This window comes from Salmo salar, chromosome ssa02 (genome assembly GCF_905237065.1).
Source record: "Salmo salar chromosome ssa02, Ssal_v3.1, whole genome shotgun sequence".
NCBI lineage: Eukaryota > Metazoa > Chordata > Actinopteri > Salmoniformes > Salmonidae > Salmo > Salmo salar.
Genome location: NC_059443.1, coordinates 4,618,439 through 4,635,000, shown reverse-complemented (window position 1 = coordinate 4,635,000; position 16,562 = coordinate 4,618,439). Strand labels below are relative to the sequence as shown.

The 16,562-nt window shown below is 38.4% G+C and overlaps 1 protein-coding gene across 5 annotated transcripts in view; it reads left to right on the top strand.

The window, feature by feature from the left end:
- The window catches only part of LOC106572945 (F-actin-uncapping protein LRRC16A), a 307,628-nt gene that overhangs the window by 98,145 nt on the left and 192,921 nt on the right, over positions 1 to 16,562 (top strand). For all 5 annotated transcript variants that reach the window (XM_045696617.1, XM_045696616.1, XM_045696613.1 and 2 more), the window contains exon 9: positions 7,407 to 7,482. In XM_045696617.1, coding sequence (XP_045552573.1) covers positions 7,407 to 7,482 — 76 coding nt within the window. The remainder of the gene's footprint in view (positions 1 to 7,406; positions 7,483 to 16,562) is intronic.

Genomic DNA, 16,562 nt, shown 5'->3' with positions numbered 1-16,562 from the left:
TCAATGGGTACGTATCGTTCATTTATAAATTATATTCTTCTAGAATCAATGGGTACGTATCGGTCATTTATAAATTATATTCTTCTAGAATCAATGGGTACGTATCGTTCATTTATAAATTATATTCTTCTAGAATCAATGGGTTCGTATCGTTCATTTATAAATTATATTCTTCTAGAATCAATGGGTTCGTATCGTTCATTTATAAATTATATTCTTCTAGAATCAATGGGTACGTATCGTTCATTTATAAATTATATTCTTCTAGAATCAATGGGTACGTATCGTTCATTTATAAATTATATTCTTCTAGAATCAATGGGTACGTATCGTTCATTTATAAATTATATTCTAGAATCAATGGGTACGTATCGTTCATTTATAAATTATATTCTTCTAGAATCAATGGGTTCGTATCGTTCATTTATAAATTATATTCTTCTAGAATCAATGGGTACGTATCGTTCATTTATAAATTATATTCTTCTAGAATCAATGGGTACGTATCGATTCATTTATAAATTATATTCTTCTAGAATCAATGGGTCGTATCGTTCATTTATAAATTATATTCTTCTAGAATCAATGGGTACGTATCGTTCATTTATAAATTATATTCTTCTAGAATCAATGGGTTCGTATCGTTCATTTATAAATTATATTCTTCTAGAATCAATGGGTACGTATCGTTCATTTATAAATTATATTCTTCTAGAATCAATGGGTACGTATCGTTCATTTATAAATTATATTCTTCTAGAATCAATGGGTACGTATCGTTCATTTATAAATTATATTCTTCTAGAATCAATGGGTACGTATCGTTCATTTATAAATTATATTCTAGAATCAATGGGTACGTATCGTTCATTTATAAATTATATTCTTCTAGAATCAATGGGTTCGTATCGTTCATTTATAAATTATATTCTTCTAGAATCAATGGGTACGTATCGTTCATTTATAAATTATATTCTAGAATCAATGGGTCGTATCGTTCATTTATAAATTATATTCTTCTAGAATCAATGGGTCGTATCGTTCATTTATAAATTATATTCTTCTAGAATCAATGGGTACGTATCGTTTCATTTATAAATTATATTCTTCTAGAATCAATGGGTACGTATCGTTCATTTATAAATTATATTCTTCTAGAATCAATGGGTACGTATCGTTCATTTATAAATTATATTCTTCTAGAATCAATGGGTCGTATCGTTCATTTATAAATTATATTCTTCTAGAATCAATGGGTACGTATCGTTCATTTATAAATTATACTTCTAGAATCAATGGGTACGTATCGTTCATTTATAAATTATATTCTTCTAGAATCAATGGGTTACGTATCGTTCATTTATAAATTATATTCTTCTAGAATCAATGGGTTCGTATCGTTCATTTATAAATTATATTCTTCTAGAATCAATGGGTACGTATCGTTCATTTATAAATTATATTCTTCTAGAATCAATGGGTACGTATCGTTCATTTATAAATTATATTCTTCTAGAATCAATGGGTTCGTATCGTTCATTTATAAATTATACTTCTAGAATCAATGGGTTCGTATCGTTCATTTATAAATTATATTCTTCTAGAATCAATGGGTACGTATCGTTCATTTATAAATTATATTCTTCTAGAATCAATGGGTTCGTATCGTTCATTTATAAATTATATTCTTCTAGAATCAATGGGTACGTATCGTTCATTTATAAATTATATTCTTCTAGAATCAATGGGTACGTATCGTTCATTTATAAATTATATTCTTCTAGAATCAATGGGTCGTATCGTTCATTTATAAATTATATTCTTCTAGAATCAATGGGTACGTATCGTTCATTTATAAATTATATTCTAGAATCAATGGGTACGTATCGTTCATTTATAAATTATATTCTTCTAGAATCAATGGGTACGTATCGTTCATTTATAAATTATATTCTTCTAGAATCAATGGGTTCGTATCGTTCATTTATAAATTATATTCTTCTAGAATCAATGGGTACGTATCGTTCATTTATAAATTATATTCTAGAATCAATGGGTCGTATCGTTCATTTATAAATTATATTCTTCTAGAATCAATGGGTACGTATCGTTCATTTATAAATTATATTCTTCTAGAATCAATGGGTACGTATCGTTCATTTATAAATTATATTTCTAGAATCAATGGGTACGTATCGTTCATTTATAAATTATATTCTTCTAGAATCAATGGGTACGTATCGTTCATTTATAAATTATATTCTTCTAGAATCAATGGGTACGTATCGTTCATTTATAAATTATATTTCTAGAATCAATGGGTTCGTATCGTTCATTTATAAATTATATTCTTCTAGAATCAATGGGTACGTATCGTTCATTTATAAATTATATCTTCTAGAATCAATGGGTTCGTATCGTTCATTTATAAATTATATTCTTCTAGAATCAATGGGTACGTATCGTTCATTTATAAATTATATTCTTCTAGAATCAATGGGTACGTATCGTTCATTTATAAATTATATTCTTCTAGAATCAATGGGTACGTATCGTTCATTTATAAATTATATTCTTCTAGAATCAATGGGTTCGTATCGTTCATTTATAAATTATATTCTTCTAGAATCAATGGGTTCGTATCGTTCATTTATAAATTATATTCTAGAATCAATGGGTACGTATCGTTCATTTATAAATTATATTCTTCTAGAATCAATGGGTACGTATCGTTCATTTATAAATTATATTCTTCTAGAATCAATGGGTACGTATCGTTCATTTATAAATTATATTCTTCTAGAATCAATGGGTACGTATCGTTCATTTATAAATTATATTCTTCTAGAATCAATGGGTACGTATCGTTCATTTATAAATTATATTCTTCTAGAATCAATGGGTACGTATCGTTCATTTATAAATTATATTCTTCTAGAATCAATGGGTACGTATCGTTCATTTATAAATTATATTCTTCTAGAATCAATGGGTACGTATCGTTCATTTATAAATTATATTCTTCTAGAATCAATGGGTTCGTATCGTTCATTTATAAATTATATTCTTCTAGAATCAATGGGTACGTATCGTTCATTTATAAATTATATTCTTCTAGAATCAATGGGTTCGTATCGTTCATTTATAAATTATATTCTTCTAGAATCAATGGGTACGTATCGTTCATTTATAAATTATATTTCTAGAATCAATGGGTACGTATCGTTCATTTATAAATTATATTCTTCTAGAATCAATGGGTACGTATCGTTCATTTATAAATTATATTCTTCTAGAATCAATGGGTACGTATCGTTCATTTATAAATTATATTCTTCTAGAATCAATGGGTACGTATCGTTCATTTATAAATTATATTCTTCTAGAATCAATGGGTACGTATCGTTCATTTATAAATTATATTCTTCTAGAATCAATGGGTTCGTATCGTTCATTTATAAATTATATTTTCTAGAATCAATGGGTTCGTATCGTTCATTTATAAATTATATTCTTCTAGAATCAATGGGTTCGTATCGTTCATTTATAAATTATATTCTTCTAGAATCAATGGGTTCGTATCGTTCATTTATAAATTATATTCTTCTAGAATCAATGGGTACGTATCGTTCATTTATAAATTATATTCTTCTAGAATCAATGGGTTCGTATCGTTCATTTATAAATTATATTTTCTAGAATCAATGGGTACGTATCGTTCATTTATAAATTATATTCTTCTAGAATCAATGGGTTCGTATCGTTCATTTATAAATTATATTCTTCTAGAATCAATGGGTTCGTATCGTTCATTTATAAATTATATTCTTCTAGAATCAATGGGTTCGTATCGTTCATTTATAAATTATATTCTTCTAGAATCAATGGGTTCGTATCGTTCATTTATAAATTATATTCTCTAGAATCAATGGGTCGTATCGTTCATTTATAAATTATATTCTTCTAGAATCAATGGGTACGTATCGTTCATTTATAAATTATATTCTTCTAGAATCAATGGGTACGTATCGTTCATTTATAAATTATATTCTTCTAGAATCAATGGGTTCGTATCGTTCATTTATAAATTATATTCTTCTAGAATCAATGGGTACGTATCGTTCATTTATAAATTATATTCTTCTAGAATCAATGGGTTCGTATCGTTCATTTATAAATTATATTCTTCTAGAATCAATGGGTACGTATCGTTCATTTATAAATTATATTCTTCTAGAATCAATGGGTACGTATCGTTCATTTATAAATTATATTCTTCTAGAATCAATGGGTTCGTATCGTTCATTTATAAATTATATTATTCTAGAATCAATGGGTACGTATCGTTCATTTATAAGTTATATTCTAGAATCAATGGGTACGTATCGTTCATTTATAAATTATATTCTTCTAGAATCAATGGGTTCGTATCGTTCATTTATAAATTATATTCTTCTAGAATCAATGGGTACGTATCGTTCATTTATAAATTATATTCTTCTAGAATCAATGGGTTCGTATCGTTCATTTATAAATTATATTCTTCTAGAATCAATGGGTCGTATCGTTCATTTATAAATTATATTCTTCTAGAATCAATGGGTACGTATCGTTCATTTATAAATTATATTTCTAGAATCAATGGGTTCGTATCGTTCATTTATAAATTATATTCTTCTAGAATCAATGGGTCGTATCGTTCATTTATAAATTATATTGTAGAATCAATGGGTCGTATCGTTCATTTATAAATTATATTCTAGAATCAATGGGTACGTATCGTTCATTTATAAATTATATTCTTCTAGAATCAATGGGTACGTATCGTTCATTTATAAATTATATTCTTCTAGAATCAATGGGTACGTATCGTTCATTTATAAATTATATTCTTCTAGAATCAATGGGTTCGTATCGTTCATTTATAAATTATATTCTTCTAGAATCAATGGGTTCGTATCGTTCATTTATAAATTATATTCTAGAATCAATGGGTCGTATCGTTCATTTATAAATTATATTCTTCTAGAATCAATGGGTCGTATCGTTCATTTATAAATTATATTCTTCTAGAATCAATGGGTACGTATCGTTCATTTATAAATTATATTCTTCTAGAATCAATGGGTTCGTATCGTTCATTTATAAATTATATTCTTCTAGAATCAATGGGTACGTATCGTTCATTTATAAGTTATATTCTAGAATCAATGGGTACGTATCGTTCATTTATAAATTATATTCTTCTAGAATCAATGGGTCGTATCGTTCATTTATAAATTATATTCTTCTAGAATCAATGGGTACGTATCGTTCATTTATAAATTATATTCTTCTAGAATCAATGGGTACGTATCGTTCATTTATAAATTATATTCTTCTAGAATCAATGGGTTCGTATCGTTCATTTATAAATTATATTATTCTAGAATCAATGGGTACGTATCGTTCATTTATAAGTTATATTCTAGAATCAATGGGTACGTATCGTTCATTTATAAATTATATTCTTCTAGAATCAATGGGTCGTATCGTTCATTTATAAATTATATTCTTCTAGAATCAATGGGTACGTATCGTTCATTTATAAATTATATTCTAGAATCAATGGGTTCGTATCGTTCATTTATAAATTATATTCTTCTAGAATCAATGGGTCGTATCGTTCATTTATAAATTATATTCTTCTAGAATCAATGGGTACGTATCGTTCATTTATAAATTATATTCTTCTAGAATCAATGGGTTCGTATCGTTCATTTATAAATTATATTCTTCTAGAATCAATGGGTACGTGTCGTTCATTTATAAATTATATTGTAGAATCAATGGGTGCGTATCGTTCATTTATAAATTATATTCTAGAATCAATGGGTACGTATCGTTCATTTATAAATTATATTCTTCTAGAATCAATGGGTACGTATCGTTCATTTATAAATTATATTCTTCTAGAATCAATGGGTACGTATCGTTCATTTATAAATTATATTCTTCTAGAATCAATGGGTACGTATCGTTCATTTATAAATTATATTCTTCTAGAATCAATGGGTTCGTATCGTTCATTTATAAATTATATTCTAGAATCAATGGGTCGTATCGTTCATTTATAAATTATATTCTAGAATCAATGGGTTCGTATCGTTCATTTATAAATTATATTCTTCTAGAATCAATGGGTACGTATCGTTCATTTATAAATTATATTCTAGAATCAATGGGTCGTATCGTTCATTTATAAATTATATTCTTCTAGAATCAATGGGTACGTATCGTTCATTTATAAATTATATTCTTCTAGAATCAATGGGTTCGTATCGTTCATTTATAAATTATATTCTAGAATCAATGGGTACGTATCGTTCATTTATAAATTATATTCTTCTAGAATCAATGGGTTCGTATCGTTCATTTATAAATTATACTTCTAGAATCAATGGGTACGTATCGTTCATTTATAAATTATATTCTAGAATCAATGGGTTCGTATCGTTCATTTATAAATTATATTCTTCTAGAATCAATGGGTTCGTATCGTTCATTTATAAATGATATTCTTCTAGAATCAATGGGTACGTATCGTTTCATTTATAAATTATATTATTCTAGAATCAATGGGTTCGTATCGTTCATTTATAAATTATATTATTCTAGAATCAATGGGTTCGTATCGTTCATTTATAAATTATATTCTAGAATCAATGGGTACGTATCGTTCATTTATAAATTATATTCTAGAATCAATGGGTCGTATCGTTCATTTATAAATTATATTCTAGAATCAATGGGTACGTATCGTTCATTTATAAATTATATTCTTCTAGAATCAATGGGTACGTATCGTTCATTTATAAATTATATTCTTCTAGAATCAGTGGGTTCGTATCGTTCATTTATAAATTATATTCTTCTAGAATCAATGGGTTCGTATCGTTCATTTATAAATTATATTCTTCTAGAATCAATGGGTCGTATCGTTCATTTATAAATTATATTCTTCTAGAATCAATGGGTTCGTATCGTTCATTTATAAATTATATTCTTCTAGAATCAATGGGTTCGTATCGTTCATTTATAAATTCTATTCTTCTAGAATCAATGGGTTCGTATCGTTCATTTATAAATTCTATTCTTCTAGAATCAATGGGTTCGTATCGTTCATTTTTAAGTCCAAAAATGTATGTAGCAACTGCAGATTGTCCCTTTAACTTTGTAACGTTTTACTTTGTAATTAAATTAATATGCAGTATATCTCATATTATAATGGTTGATTATTTGAAATAAAAAAAGCATTTACGTTGTTATTAATTTCCTGATATGGGTTTACTGAAACAGCCTTCATCCATTCTCCCAAGGTGCGTAATATCCCAATGTGATTGATATTGTCTCTGTGTCCCTGGCAGGGATCTAGTGGCTATAATAGCAGTATTGGAGTACAACCAATGGTTCACAAAGCTCTCCACAAAGGATTGTAAACTGGTGAGTTAAACTGAGCCTTCGTACCCCCACTCAGTCTGCCTCTCTCTCTCTCTTTTTGTCTGCCTCTGTCCCCTCCCTTTCCTCATCTCTCAGTCTGCCTCTCTCTCTCTCTCTCTCTCTCTCTCTCTCTCTCTCTCTCTCTCTCTCTCTCTCTCTCTCTTTTTGTCTGCCTCTGTCCCCTCCCTTTCCTCATATCTCAGTCTGCCTCTCTCTCTCTCTCTCTCTCTCTCTCTCTCTCTCTCTCTTTCTGTCTGCCTCTGTCCCCTCCCTTTCCTCATCTGTCTGTCTTTCTCTGTCTGTCTCTCCCCCACGGCAGAACAGTCTAGTGTTTCTCTGTGATAAGACTGTTCATTCCACAAAGACAATGGGTATCAATTACACCGTGTCAGTCCAGTCAGGCCCAAGCATCTCAGACACAATCTGAACATCCTCTCCTCCTAGTCTTGTCAACTATCACACAGTTCCATCATGGAGGACACACACACGCACGCACGCACGCACGCACACACACACACACACACACACACACACAAAGCACACACACAAAGCACACACACAAAGCACACACACAAAGCAGGCCAAAAGGCTTTGTGGGGGTAATTAGACTCCGTATGTTAATGTCCTGTATTGACTATGGAGAGAGAGATTAATGTTTATTTATTTTCCCTTTTGTACTTTAACTATTTGCACATCATTACAACACTGTATATAGACATAACATGACATTTGAAATGTCTCTATTCTTTTGGAACTTTAGTGAGTGTAATATTTACTCTTCATTTTTATTGTTTTTCACTTTTGTTTGTCTATTTCACTTGCTGTGGCAATGTAAATAAAGCACCTTAAATTGAGAGAGAGAGAGGGGTAGGTAGAGAGAGAGGGGTAGGTAGAGAGAGAGGGGTAAGTAGAGAGAGAGGGGTAGGTAGAGGGAGAGGGGTAGGTAGAGGGAGAGGGGTGTGAGGTAGAGGGAGAGGGGTAGGTAGAGAGAGAGGGGTAGGTAGAGAGAGAGGGGTAGGTAGAGGGAGAGGGGTAGGTAGAGAGGTAGAGAGAGAGAGAGTTAGAGAGGGGTAGGTAGAGAGAGAGGGGTAGGTAGAGAGAGAGGGGTAGGTGAGAGAGAGAGGGGTAGGTAGAGAGAGAGAGGTAGAGAGAGAGAGAGAGGTGAGAGAGAGAGGTGAGCCCCTCAGCCCGGTAGCTTTGTTTGAGAGCTAATCATTACAACACTGTATATAGACATAACATGACATTTGAAATGTCTGGTTTGGAAATGAGTGTAATATTTACTCTTCATTTTTATTGTTTTTCACTTTTGTTTGTCTATTTCACTTGCTGTGGCAATGTAAATAAAGCACCTTAAATTGGAGAGAGAGAGAGAGAGGGGTAGGTAGAGAGAGAGGGGTAGGTAGAGAGAGAGGGGTAGGTAGAGAGAGAGGGGTAGGTAGAGGGAGAGGGGTAGGTAGAGAGGTAGAGAGAGAGAGCGTTAGAGAGGGGTAGGTAGAGAGAGAGGGGTAGGTAGAGAGAGAGGGGTAGGTAGAGAGAGAGGGGTAGGTAGAGAGAGAGGGGTAGGTAGAGAGAGAGGGGTAGGTAGAGAGAGAGAGGGGTAGGTAGAGAGAGAGAGGGGTAGGTAGAGAGAGAGAGGTAGAGAGAGAGAGAGAGGTAGAGAGAGAGGTGAGCCCCTCAGCCCGGTAGCTTTGTTTGAGAGCTAAGTTGCCATAGAAACCAGCGCATGTCTTTTGGGATACTGAAGCTCCTGTTTTGACTGGTATGTGATGTGATGCATGTGTCTGCTAGTCTGTGACAGGAAAGCATTCATCAGGCTCCTCTGGACCTAATGGCCTTGTTGGTTGGAAGGTTGTGATTTTGATTCCTCTGCATTCCAAAATACCTTAGCATTAAGGAGCTAGATTGGGGTAAGACCCTGCGATAGACTAGTGTCCTGTCCAGGGGGTGTACTGGTACATCAAGCTGTCTCACTACAGAAACAGGAGAAAGACTAGTGTCCTGTCCAGGGGGTGTACTGGTACATCAAGCTGTCTCACTACAGAAACAGGAGATAGACTAGTGTCCTGTCCAGGGGGTGTACTGGTACATCAAGCTATCTCAATACAGAAACAGGAGACAGACTAGTGTCCTGTCCAGGGGGTGTACTGCTACATCAAGCCTGCTCATGCTATACAGAAACAGGAGATAGACTCCTGCTCCTTTGAGCTGTTCCGGCTCACACACTGGTTTTCCAAGATGGCGTAGCAGTCGGATGTGTGTTTTGTCTTGTCCCTTCCTGTCCCTTGTAAACATTGTTTTTCCTTTTTTTTTCCTTTTTTAAAATATATTTTAATATCACTTTCCATCTACGAACTGAATATACTCTCCTGCAACCTGCTTCACCCAATGTGGTACGGATCTGCTATTTTAATACTTAAGAACCAGAACTCCCATCAAAAGCTAGCCAGCTAATTGGCTACCAGCTAACCGGCTGCCAGCTAACCGGCTGCCAGCTAACCGGCTGCCAGCTAACCGGCTGCTAGCTAACCGTGGCCCGCTAGCTGTCTAGAGCACATCGGACTGTTAGCTTAAGAGGCCCATCAGACAAATTCTTTGGCCACTATACCTAGTTTGCCAATTGGCCTAGTTTACCACACGGAGCCCTGCTGATCCATCTTCTGAACTGGAACCACAACAGAAGCGAGCCAGCTAACTAGCTAGTAGTCAGCTAGCCACAGCTACCAGTCATCAGATACCTCTAGCACGGACAACTTTCGCCAGTCAAATCGGACTCATTTTTCTCCATATCTCCGGATTCCTACCGCAAGCTCTGAACGTTTTTTCTTTTTTTTTCACATGGATCATCGCAGCTAGCTAGCTGCTATCCGGGTGACCACTCCTGGCTAACGTCCCTGTCCCGAAGCAAGAACCAATTAGCCTGGAGCTAGCCCTGCCAGGCCCATCTCCCGGCTAGCCAAAGAGGCCCATCAGCCACTCCCTGGGCTACAATACCTATTTTGCCAACTGGCCCGAACCCCCGCCGACCCATCACGACTGGTCCACCGACGTGATTTGCCTGAGGGGGTTTTCTCAACTGGCTCCGCCATCGCGTCGTCCCCTGAATGCCCATCCGTTAGCCTGCTAGCCGCGGCCTGCTAGCTGTCCAGAGCACATCGGACTGTTAGCTTAAGAGGCCCATCGGACAAATTCTTTGGCCACCATACCTATTTTGCCAATTGGCCTGGTTTACCACACAGAGCCCTGCTGATTCGTCAGACGACGTAATAGCACGAGGGGGCCACAACCAACTTGCCCTCCAAATACACCTCTGCTGTTTTCAACCAAGATCTCAGTGATCACTGCCTCGTTGCCTGCATCTGTAATGGGTCTGCGGTCAAACGACCACCCCTCATCACTGTCAAACACTCCCTAAAACACTTCAGCGAGCAGGCCTTTCTAATCGACCTGGCCCGGGTATCCTGGAAGGATATTTACCTCATCCCGTCAGTAGAGGATGCCTGGTCATTCTTTAAAAATGCCTTCCTCACCATCTTAAATAAGCATGCCCCTTTAAAAAAAATGTAAAACCAGGAACAGATATAGCCCTTGGTTCTCTCCAGACCTGACTGCCGTTGACCAGCACAAAAACATCCTGTGGCATTCTGCATTAGCATCGAATAGCCCCCGTGATATGCAACTTTTCACGGAAGTTAGGAACCAATATGCACAGGCAGTTAGGAAAGCTAAGGCTTGCTTTTACAAGCAGAAATTTGCATCCTGTAGCACAAACTCAAAAAAGTTCTGGGACACTGTAAAGTCCATGGAGAATAAGAGCACCTCCTCCCAGCTGACCACTACACTGAGGCAAGGAAACACTGTCACCACTGATAAATCCACGATAATTGAGAATTTCAATAAGCATTTTTCTACGGCTGGCCATGCTTTCCACCTGACTACCCCTACCCCGGTCAACAGCCCTGCACTCCCCACAGCAACAAGCACAAGCCTCCCCCATTTCTCCTTCACCGAAATCCAGATAGCTGATGTTCTGAAAGACCTGCAAAATCTGGACCATTACAAATTAGCCCGGCTAGACAATCTGGACCCTCTCTTTCTAAAATGATCTGCCGAAATTGTTGCAACCCCTGTCACCAGCCTGTTCAACCTCTCTTTCGTATCTTCTGAGATTCCCAAAGATTGGAAAGCTGCCACGGTCATCCCCCTCTTCAAAGGGGGTGACACTCTAGACCCAAACTGCTGTAGACCTATATCTATCCTACCCTGTCTTTCTAAGGTCTTCCAAAGCCAAGTTAACAAACAGATTACCGACCATTTCGAATCCCACCGTACCTTCTCCGCTATGCAATCTGGTTTCAGAGCTGATCATGGGTGCACCTCAGCCACGCTCAAGGTCCTAAATGATATCATAACCGCCATCGATAAGAGACATTACTGTGCAGCCATATTCATCGATCTTGCCAAGGCTTTCGACTCTGTCAATCACCACATTCTTATTGGCAGACTCAACAGCCTTGGTTTCTCAATTGACTCGCCTGATTCACCAACTACTTCTCTGTTAGAGTTCAGTGTGTCAAATCGGAGGGATGGTTGTCCGGACCTCTGGCAGTCTCTATGGGGGTGCCACAGGGTTCAATTCTCGGGCCTGCTCTCTTCTCTGTATACATCAATGATGTCGCTCTTGCTGCTGGTGATTCTCTGATCCACCTCTACGCAGACGACACCATTCTGTATACTTCTGGCCCTTCTTTGGACACTGTGTTAACTAACCTCCAGACAAACTTCAATGCCATACAACTCTCCTTCCGTGGCCTCCAACTGCTCTTAAATGCAAGTAAAACTAAATGCATGCTCTTCAAACGATCACTGCCTGAACCTGCCCACCTGTCCAGCATCACTACTCTGGATGGCTCCGACTTAGAATATGTGGGCAACTACAAATACCTAGGTGTCTGGTTAGACTGTAAACTCTCCTTCCAGACTCACATTATGCAGTCCAAAATTAAATCTAGAATCGGCTTCCTATTTCGCAACAAAGCATGCTTCACTCATGCTGCCAAACATACCCTCGTAAAACTGACCATCCTACCGATCCTCGACTTCGGCGATGTCATTTACAAAATAGCCTCCAATACCCTACTCAATAAACTGGATGCAGTCTATCACAGTGCCATCCGTTTTGTCACCAAAGCCCCATATACTACCCACCACTGCGACCTGTACATTCTCATTGGCTGGTCCTCGCTTCATACTCGTCGCCAAACCCACTTGCTACAAGTCTCTGCTAGGTAAAGCCCCGCCTTATCTCAGCTCACTGGTCACCATAGCAGCACCCACCCATAGCACGCGCTCCAACAGGTATATCTCACAAAGCCAATTCCTCCTTTGGCCGCCTTTCCTTCCAGTTCACTTATGCCAATGACTGTGTGTTTACATACTGTGTGTTAGCATCCCTCACTGTACTGTGTGTTTACATCCCTCACTGTACTGTGTGTTTACATCCCTCACTGTACTGTGTGTTTACATCCCTCACTGTACTGTGTGTTTACATCCCTCACTGTACTGTGTGTTTACATCCCTCACTGTACTGTGTGTTTACATCCCTCACTGTGCTGTGTGTTTACACCCCTCACTGTACTGTGTGTTAGCACCCCTCACTGTACTGTGTGTTTACATCCCTCACTGTACTGTGTGTTTACATCCCTCACTGTACTGTGTGTAAACATCCTTCAGTCTAGCATGAGGACCAGTATTCTGAAGTCCACTGTGACCTCCTGTCCTTTACTCTGAGCACACCTACTATCTCTCTTTTCGCTCTCTCTCTCATTCCCTCTTTCTCTCTCTTTCTTCCTCTGTCTCTGTCTGTCTCTCTGTCTCTCTGTTTCTTTCTCTGTCTTTGTCTCTCTCTCTCTCTCTCTCTCTCTCTCTCTCTCTCTCTCTCTCTCTCTCTCTCTCTCTCTCTCTCTCTCTCTCTCTCTCTCTCTCTCTCTCTCTCTCTCCCCCTTTCTCTCTCTCTCTCTCTCTCTCTCTCTCTCTCTCTCTCTCTCCCTTTCTCTCTCTTCTCTCTCCTCTCTCTCTTCTCTCTCTCTTTCTCTCTCTCTCTCTCTCTCTCTCTCTCTTCCTCTCTCTCTCTCTCCCTCAGTCCCAGGGAACAACAGTCCTCTGTGCCACCCCGTTTCTCTCTGCCCCTGAAAAGAGAACCATCCTGCCTCACACAATCCCTCTTTGTCTGTCATAATTAGCATGCTGGCCACCAGAAATGGCTCTCGTATGCATGGAATGTCACTTAGTTGTATTAACGCTGGTGTACTGTTATTCTGATCACTCTTTGTCATATGAATGTAAACAGATAAAGAGACTATTGACCTCCCTCTGCTCTGCATAGCTGCACTTTGATTCACTTGATTCACACAAAGGATGGCTGACAGAGAGAATCAACAGGCCCTGAACTGAAGGGATATATTTGATTTGATTCACTTGATTCACACAAAGGATGGATGGCAGAGAAGAATCAACAGGCTTGAACTGAGGGGATGTATTTGATTTAATTCATTTGATTCCCTCAGAGAATGGATGGGCAGAGAGGAATCAACAGGCCCTGAACTGAGGGGATGTATTTGATTTAATTCATTTGATTCCCTCAGAGAATGGATGGGCAGAGAGGAATCAACAGGCCCCACAGAAAGCAGAGAACTGGGTCAGGAGCTCTGTTTTGCAGCAGTGCAGAAGTTGGTTGCTCTCGTTGAATTTTTGATCATGCCTAAATGTAGGTTTCGTCTCCTGGCTCCCTTTTTACAGACCACCCCGTGGTCTCTCTTCTCAATCAGAGCCCTCGTTACAAACCTCTTTCCCTCGTACCCCTGTGGGGGGGGGGGGGGGGGTAGATGGTTCCTTACCCTCCCTGACATGCTTGGACAGACAATCACCTCTGCTTTTAGGACGCCCAAAAGAGAGTGGTCTGGCTCACGTTAAGTGGAGTGCTGAAAGCAGAGGGCCGTTGTGGGGGTGGAACCTGTGTCACTATGCCATCAGTGATTGGGTGAAAACTGCAGACTCTGAGATACATCATCCTACATTGAACAACAGGAAAATGTTCATTGAGTTAACAATCCGTTTCCAAATCAAATAAAATGTATTTATAAAGCCCTTCTTACATCAGCTGATATCTCAAAGTGCTGTACAGAAACCCAGCCTAAAACCCCAAACAGCAAGCAATGCAGATGTAGAAGCACGGTGGCTAGGAAAAACTCCCTAGAAGGGACAGAACCTAGGAAGAAACCAAGAGAGGAACCAGGCTATGAGGGGTGGCCAGTCCTCTTCTGGCTGTGCCGGGTGGAGATTATAACAGCACATGGCCAAGATGTTCAAATGTTCATAGATGACCAGCAGGGTCAAATAATAGTAATCACAGTGGTTGTCGAGATTGCAACAGGTCAGCACCTCAGGACTAAATGTCAGTTGGCTTTTCATAGCCGATCATTCAGAGTATCTCTACCGCTCCTGCTGTCTCTAGAGAGTTGAAAACAGCAGGTCTGGGACAGGTAGCACGTCCGGTGAACAGGTCAGGGTTCAGGATAGTTCAGGATAGTTGAAACTGGAGCAGCAGCATGGCCAGGTGGACTGAGGACAGCAAGGAGTCATCAGGCCAGGTAGTCCTGAGGCACAGTCCTAGGGCTCAGGTCCTCCGAGATAGAGAAAGAAAGAAAGAATTAGAGAGAGCATAATTCACACAGGACACCAGATAAGACAGGAGAAATACTCCAGATATAACAGACTGACCTTAGCCACCGACACATAAACTACTGTAGCATAAATACTGGAGGCTGAGACAGGAGGGGTCGGGAGACACTGTGGCCCCGTCCAACTATACCCCCAGACAGGGCCAAACAGGCAGGATATAACCCCACCCACTTTGCCAAAGCACAACCCCCACACCACTAGAGGGATATCTCCAACCACCAACTTATCATCCTGAGACAAGGCCGAGTATAGCCCACAAAGATCTCCGCCACGGCACAACCCAAGGGGGGGGGGGGTGCCAACCCAGACAGGAAGATCACGTCAGTGACTCAACCCACTCAAGTGACGCACCCCTCCTAGGGACGGCATGGAAGAGCACCAGTAAGCCAGTGACTCGGCCCCTGTAATAGGGTTAGAGGCAGAGAATCCCAGTGGAGAGAGGGGAACCGGCCAGGCAGAGACAGCATGGGCGGTCCATTGCTCCAGTGCCTTTCCATTCATCTTCACACTCCTGGGCCAGACTACACTCAATCATAGGACCTACTGAAGAGATGAGTCTTCAATAAAGACTTAAAGGTCGAGACTGAGTCTGCGTCTCTCACATGGGTAGGCAGACCATTCCATTAAAATTGAGCTCTATTGGAGAAAGCCCTGCCTCCAGCTGTTTGCTTAGAAATTCTAGGGACGCAGGCCGTCTTGTGACCGTAGTGTACGTGTAGGTATGTACGGCAGGACCAAATCGGAAAGATGGGTAGGAGCAAGCCCATGTAATGCTTTGTAGGTTAGCAGTAAAACCTTGAAATCAGCCCTTGCCTTAACAGGAAGCCAGTGTAGGGAGGCTAGCACTGGAGTAATATGATCACATTTTTTGGTTCTAGTCAGGATTCTAGCAGCCGTATGTAGCACTAACTGAAGTTTATTTAGTGCTTTATCCGGGTATCCGGAAAGTAGAGCAATGCAGTAGTATAATCTAGAAGTAACAAAAGCTTGAATACATTTTTCAGCATAATTTTTGGACAGAAAGTTTCTGATTTTGGCAATGTTACGTAGACAGTCTTGATATGTTCGTCAAAAGAGAGATCAGGGTCCAGAGTAACGCCGAGGTCCTTCACAATTTTATTTGAGACGACTGTACAACCATCAAGATTAATTGTCAGATTCAACAGAAGATCTCTTTCTTTCTTGGGACCTAGAACAAGCATCTCTGTTTTGTCCGAGTTTAAAAGTACAACATTTGCAGCCATCCACTTCCTTATGTCTGAAACACAGGCTTCCTGCGAGGGCAATTTTGGGGCTTCACCATGTTTCATCAAAATGTACAGCTGTGTGTCATCTGCATAGCA